The sequence below is a fragment of the Phoxinus phoxinus genome (assembly GCF_949152265.1).
Source record: "Phoxinus phoxinus genome assembly, chromosome: 16".
Classification (NCBI taxonomy): Eukaryota; Metazoa; Chordata; class Actinopteri; order Cypriniformes; family Leuciscidae; genus Phoxinus; species Phoxinus phoxinus.
Genome location: NC_136891.1, coordinates 26,015,937 through 26,023,153, shown reverse-complemented (window position 1 = coordinate 26,023,153; position 7,217 = coordinate 26,015,937). Strand labels below are relative to the sequence as shown.

General features: G+C 40.3%; 1 protein-coding gene across 1 annotated transcript in view; it reads right to left on the bottom strand.

Moving 5' to 3' along the window:
* Positions 1–608: 608 nt before the first annotated feature.
* The window catches only part of cdh2 (cadherin 2, type 1, N-cadherin (neuronal)), a 56,843-nt gene continuing 50,234 nt past the window's right edge, over positions 609–7,217 (bottom strand). Inside the window, 6 exon segments of the mRNA XM_079583432.1 lie at positions 609–1,863; positions 1,865–1,935; positions 1,938–2,013; positions 3,972–4,139; positions 5,620–5,759; positions 6,913–7,146. Of these exon segments, the coding sequence (XP_079439558.1) occupies positions 1,807–1,863; positions 1,865–1,935; positions 1,938–2,013; positions 3,972–4,139; positions 5,620–5,759; positions 6,913–7,146 (746 nt within the window). The 3' untranslated portion in view covers positions 609–1,806.

Below are 7,217 nucleotides of genomic sequence, written 5' to 3'. Positions count from 1 at the left end.
CTGCAATGGGTCATAATATTCAACAAGTAATTGCAAACAGAGCCCACAGAAGTCTGGACAGCCATCGTCCATTAAAAAGCTGTTAATCATCTTATGGCTGTGAGCCTCATGAGTGGACTGGCCTTGTACTTCCATCCTGCTCTTTTGATTGGCCCTCTCTGACGGTATCCAGTGATACACACACGCACGCACACACACACACGCACACACCATTACGGTTCTCTAACAGGCAGAGACAGTTATGATGAGGGCTTAGGTCCACCATTACAGTTTAGTTCAAACGTGAAGATCCCGAAGGATCGTGCATTTAGGAGTATGGCCTCGGAGCCTTGAACGTCAGTCGACCTCTTTGATCCATGAGAGTGGCCCGGGGGAGAAGACAATGGAAATGCAGAACGTAGCAGAGAAGAACAAAGGAAGCGGAAGGTCAACATGGAATCCTTGACGAAAGACGTCAAGTAATGAAATTAGAGAACGGGCAAATGGAAGGTCATTAACTGGGCCAAAAGGGCGAAATGAAAAAGGAATGTTAGGTCATGAAAGGGGAGGGATGAAAACAACGGGTATTTGGACCAAACTTTCGTTCTCACTCATTCGCTTTAGTCTCATTCAAGGTGGGCATTTCTTTATTTGTGTGTAAATCAATTTCAGAAAGACCGTTTTATACGTAAAAGATAAAAACATGCAAAAATCTTTTGTCTGTAGTCCAAATTATACATATACAAGTTCTTCACGCCCTGTTCTTCTTCGTAGACTACATCAAAAGAGGAAAAACAAAACAAAAACTATGTACACGCCATTTAATTTACAGTGGAGTAAAAAATGAAAGAATACCAGGCATGAAAGAATACCAGGATGACTAAGGCAGATGACATTTCAAAAAACAGAATGTTTTCATTTGCAAAATACTAAATCACTTCAAAAAAATGCAGAGAGAGAAAATAAATGAACAAAACGAAGAGTTCTGCTACCAAATCATAATGCTCGTCTCCCATTTTGCAACCGGCTGCATAAGTTAACGTTTTGGTGGAAAAACAGTGAATATATTTGAAAAAAAAAATAGGAAAACGAAAAAAAAAAGGAAAAAAAAAGAACAAAAAAACCTGAAATCTATTTTCTAGCATACTGTACAAAGCTGTTCTCTCTGTCTTGCCTCTCCCATTCTTCCAAAGCTTTCGTTTTGATACGTGACGTGAACGAACAGCGTGATGGTGAGAAACGCAAACAGAAGCATAAACGTTATAAACAGGCTCACGACATTAAACACTCCAAAACTCTGAGCCACCAAAGCCATTGAACAGAAAAACAACATCATCAGATCAAATGAACAAAGACCGAAAAGAAAGAAAAATGTAAAAACGAAACAAAAAAAATGTACAAAAAGGCACGTAATATCCCAGTGCTTCTGTACTGTGAGATTCAAGTGTAACTTAGCATTCATTTAACGTTCTTTAAGCGTTCCTTCATACGTTTCGTACCGATGATCCTTCAAACTTAGGCGAAAAAATCCTGGACTGAACCAAACCTAGGCAGATTTCCTTCATTAGACCCCCTTCCGTCAACAACAGAGGGCCTCGGAGAGACCTGGTTTTGTTTCCATGGTGATCTTCCTTCCACTTTCTTGTCTCTTCATTCTCTGTCTCTTTAGGGTATATTGGTTTCTTCATTGTTTGATTCTGCACACTGTCCACGTCCTGCAATTAAAAAAAAGTGCCACACTGTTTTTTTGATGTTGTTTCTTTTAATTTTCCTCCTCCTCCTCCGGTTCTTCCTTCTCTTTCTGTGGTCCTGCGGTGATGGCGTAAGCTAGTCGTCGTTGCCTCCGTACATGTCGGCGAGTTTGCGGAAGCGAGGGCCCCAGTCTGTTGAGGTAGTCATAGTCCTGGTCGCCTCCGCTGCTGGAGGAGTGAAGGGAGCTGAGCGATCCGGCCGTGAGCCGCTGCCCTCGTAGTCGAAGACCAGCAGGGAGTCGTACGGAGGGGCCGTGGGATCGGTGTCGGCCGCCTTCAGACCCTAGGGAACATGACCACAACGGATGTGCTTTTAAAATAGACACGCTTCAAAGATAGCACATGATCATTGTTTAGTACAAGCGTTTTCTTGTCCAATTACTCATCTGGTACAACGTATTGCTGTTTAAGTGAAGAGGGGGATGGGATGGAGAAGTAGAAGGAACAAAAAGAGGAGGAGGAGGGGAGATGGGAGGAGAGGGAAGCGGAGAAGGATTGGGGTCGCCGTGCAAACAGATGCTGGCTCTGGAACAGGCTAAAGCGTTTATTTATAAGCGGCTGCGTTCTGGAAACGCCACAGCTAAGCGCAGTCTGAGCTCGCACAATTAAACAATGAAACACTGAATACACTGTCAGGGCACTGGATGAGAAACAACCAAAGTGAGAAGAGGAAGGAAGGAAGGAGGAAGGAGTGACAATAGAACTGAAACCCATTAAGTAGAAAATGTGTGTGAGAGCCATTTCACATACTGCTGCACTATTCTCTACTGTTTGGTAGAATGTGCAGGTGAATCCAAAATTTAAATGAACACAAAGACCACTGTGTACTGGCCATTATTTCCTGCTATGAAATATTGTGTCTTGCCTCTCAGGAAATCTGCAGTCTCTCCAACAATTAAAATGATCCTCTGAAGTTCCTCATAAAATGAACTTATAAGAATAAGGTAATCTTTAAACATCATAAATACTAATATATTAATCTTTTTTATTTTATTTTCATCAGGTCCCGACAGGTCGTAATACACACAGTTCTACCGTTATATTTAGCATTACAGCATAACAACCTGACACAAAGCTTGTGCTTTGTTTTGTTTTGCACAATGATCAATTGCATATTAAGCAAATAAATCCAATGATGGTGGAGGGGGTATGGAGTGTGGACACCCAACGGAAGAAACATAATTCCTATCCATGCATGTTTTGTCTGTAATAATAACAAAAACGATATATATTTTTTTAAATAAACTGTATGATGTAGTTCTTCAGCCAAGCAAGCTGATGTGTGGAACGTTGGACATTTCATGCACTTTCCCAGAGAGGAGCTAAACGTGCTAAAGCTAGCATTGGAACCATAGTAGTAAAAACAAGTAGTAATAGGTATATAGTACAGCATTTCTGACGTAACTTAAGATAGATAATGCCACAGAGGCAAACACATTCTATAGACAAGATCACATGTCTACCTAGACAACATTTTGGGGTAGATTCAAATATTTGATTTACATTTGCCCAACCAATTTTGGCAGTGAATCGAACATCCAAATGCATGTTCAATTTGAATGTTTAAAATGCCTCTGGTGCCCAAAAATGCGGTCTAGGTAGGCAGCTCACTTGGTTTTGAAACACCGCCATATTGTACAAATAAAGTTCTATTCTTAGCATAACACTATCCAGACAGAGTGCTAACATAGACTAAACACTGTATAGACGTTCAGCTGACATAATTCTGAATCCTGAAGTCGCTTGTCCAAACAAATCTTTCTGCAGACATAAAATGACTATAAACAAAACTCATAAGTGACAATTTCTTTTCACGTTTGAATGCTAAAAAGAAAAAGAGAGCTAAAAAATCCTAACTGACGGGTTTCTTTAAAATACAGTTTGGTCGAAACGATTGGCAAATGCTGATGTATAAAAAGCCTGTCTGTCTTTTAAGTGCGGCTGCTTACATTTAGCAGTAATGTTTAATTCATTACCTGATTTAAGCAGTTTCTTGCTAATCTCACCCTGCTTTGAGTGCAGTCGCACTGCTTAGAGCGTGTGAGGTCTGCATGTGTGCGTGGGAGGGCGCGCATCCACAGACTGTAGCATGAGTTATTGGATCCCTGAGCCTGGCTAATGATCAACAAAACTAAAAGGACCTTGGTCCAATTAACCAATCAATCACCATTAAGTCTTATCACTGGTGCCATCGAGCCATTTTATATGGCGCAGCTTCAGAAGAGCGGACACACAGCGTACCTCGTGGATGAACTCTCCTATGTCTCCGGGATGGGGTGCGGCCGAGCGGATGGGGTAGTTCGGATGCTCCGAGTGCATCGGTCGCTCGTCCATCCGGCGGATCCCGACGGGCTTGATCATGTCTGGCTCCAGAGTATCGGGCTGTTGCAGCTGGCTCAGATCATAGTCCTAAAGAGAAACACAGATAGACAATCACAAACAGGGTTAGAGGTCTGCTTCAAAGCCCGTGGTTTTCTGGAAACATCTGCATGCAAAACAAGGAACGTTTTGACTATAGTAATGCAATTTAAATTCGCTTTGTTCCATATGAAGGACATTCATGTGGGTTTTCTTTTCAGAAGTTAGCTAAATTTGATTTAAAAAAAACCTTCCTATGGGAAAATTAGGAACGGTCCATATTTGGAATGAAAATACTTTAATCTTGATGTAAAATAAATATATTCTTTATTCATACTGATGTTTCATTTCTTTTAGGTTAGCGAGTGGTGATAATTAGCTTTGTATCGATAGCTTAGACTTGTCATTAGCCGCTATAAGCAAATAACTAGAAGAATAACAAAGTGCAGTAAAAAGTAAAACAATTTGCGCTACAAACTAGTGTGTTTATGACTAAGATGATACATTAAAATAATGTGACAAAAAAAATACCAGTTTGCAATATGAAGCCACATATCAGACTGTTTTTATAAATATCTGAAAGCACATTTAAGTTACAAATGGCGACGCCTGCTGTTACGTTAAACATAAGGTGGATAAAAACAATCGAACTCTACAGTATTTCCTCCTTTACATAGTTAGCCGATAGCCGAAAGTATGTTTCGATTTGCCGCTACATTTTGAAATCAGCAGGGTTGGTGTAATCCAAACTTTGTATGGCGCACACACACATGCCTTTAATTGACTGCACTAATTGGTTGGTCCACTATGTGGCAATACTCACAGTTGGCTCGCTGTTTTCAAGAACTACTTGAAGAAGACGATGGAAAATGCCATTAAAAATAACCAAAGAAGAAGGTGGAAACAACAAAAATGGATATGCAAGAGGTTAGAATATACCCACGACAAGTTTGAAAGATGACATGTTTGTAAGTGCTCATGGTCCATGGTCAAGTACTTTGAAAAGCTAGAACACTCGGCCAAGATGTAGGCGGGTGGAAAAAATGCAGTGTACCCCAATTAAATGTTTTAATTAAAATCCAAAAATGCCAAACGGTTTCTGTGGGGGTTTAGGAGGTAGAAAATATCATTAACTCATAAAAAGTCTTCAAAATGATAAAACTGAAAATGTGTGTGTGTGTGTGTGTGAGCATTGAGACACTTTACAAAAACCAAAGTTTGGTTCAAATGCAAATGCAAAAATATGTGCTCACACCACCAGGCAAAGCAGGAACGGTTTCATCAATTTAAAATGAGTCTCTAGCATACTATGACTTGTAATCATCATTACTTGCAAAATGAGTGCTGGAACTTTTTCATCGATTTCAATCCGCACTACGCAGCTCAAATTAAAATCGTGAAGATTTAACGACTGCTTAAAATCAAATTTTTTAACATGTTTTTATTAAACAAGCTAGATGGTCTCAAGTTATTCTGAGCTGAAATAATTGTGTATGCCCAGCAGCAATAGCAGTAGAGAGGGAGCATGTACCTGGTCTTCCTCTCCGCCGCCCTCCTCGTCGTATTTGAGTATGTTGTCTCGCACGTCGTCCTCTGGATCGATCAGCAGCTGCTTGGCCTGTCTCTCTTTATCCCGTCTCTTCATCCACATCACAAACATCAACACCAGCACTGCAGAGAGAGACGGAAAGTGAGAGAGAGATCAATATAAAAACCAGCAAAATGACTTGAGATCAGACAGTTATAGGTGCAGTGTGTCATTTTTAGCACCACCAACCAAAATGTACATTTCTCCTAGCTCCACCCCCTCAGTTTCTGCTTCCTCAGACAAGATTCAGAAATGTCCGTGAGGAGTGTGATTTTTCAGTAAAATGAGCGCATAAGATTGATATTATTCAGCTATTATGTGACACTGCAAAGTATTTCATCTGACGTTTTTCTTTAAAGTAAATGAACACAAGTAATGCGATTTAAAGCTGTAGAGATGGAGAATCCGAATTGTGCAAGAGCAAACCATAAGCTGTGTTTCCATCCAAGTTCCAAATTGAATTTAACCTGAAAACAGTTTCTACATCCCATGTGTTTGAGAACAAAATTGTCACTTACATAGGAGTTTGAGCAAAATAGAAATGGAAGTTGTGGCCATTGGGAAACTACTGTGGCTCTTTTATTAAATGTAATAAATTACTTTAGAGTGCAGAGACATTCTGACAAAAATGTCATCGCTGGTGAATGGTGGCAGATGCCTTATTTTCGGGAGGCGACAGCATGTCAGACAGTTTTGGTGGTGACAGTAGCCAATCATTTTGATAACAGGCTTTGGCAGCATTTCATGAAGACTAGAACCATATTTATGCAAGAGATTGGTCCAAAGTGAATTATTCATATTACTTTTTTTATGCGCCTCTAGAAATATATTCTATAAATGTTTCCATTGTAGTTTGTTTATGTCTTCTTACTGAACAAAGCATTTATCCACCTCAAGTGTGCTTATACGTTCTTAATGCACATTTTTTGAAACTGCATTCACTTCTTGGTGTTAAACCAACATTTTAAAAATAAATAAAATATAAAATAAAAATGTGGATAGAAACCCAGCTAAAGTCAACCAAAAAGAGAAAAGCATCATTCGATTTCGATTCAACTGATAACATTGGTGTAAGTGAACAGAACTGTTGCTATCATTTTCCACAACAGTCTCGCTATGGAATCTTTTGTGACTATATCGACCAAAAGCAGATCACATGTGCTCGACAGAAATGTGACCAACTGATAAGAAATCCACTGCCTGGAAGAAACAATCTCTGTCTAGTGTGTGTCTTACCCAGCAGGATGATGATGCAGATAAGAATGGCGATGATGGCTCCGGTGCCCAGCCCGGCTGCCATGATGCGTTCCATGTCCACGCAGTCGCCATGGTGATCGCACTGGCACACTTTGATGCGCAGGTAGGTGATGTTGGACATGGGCAGGTTACCCGAGTCTGTGATGCTGATGGGCAGCTCATATATCCCACTTTCCAAGTAACTAATTTTCAGACTTAACTGAGCATAATCGCCTACAAACCAACAAGCATGACAAAACACGTGCGTCAGATAAAGTCTGGCAAGACAAATAAAAGCATAATTG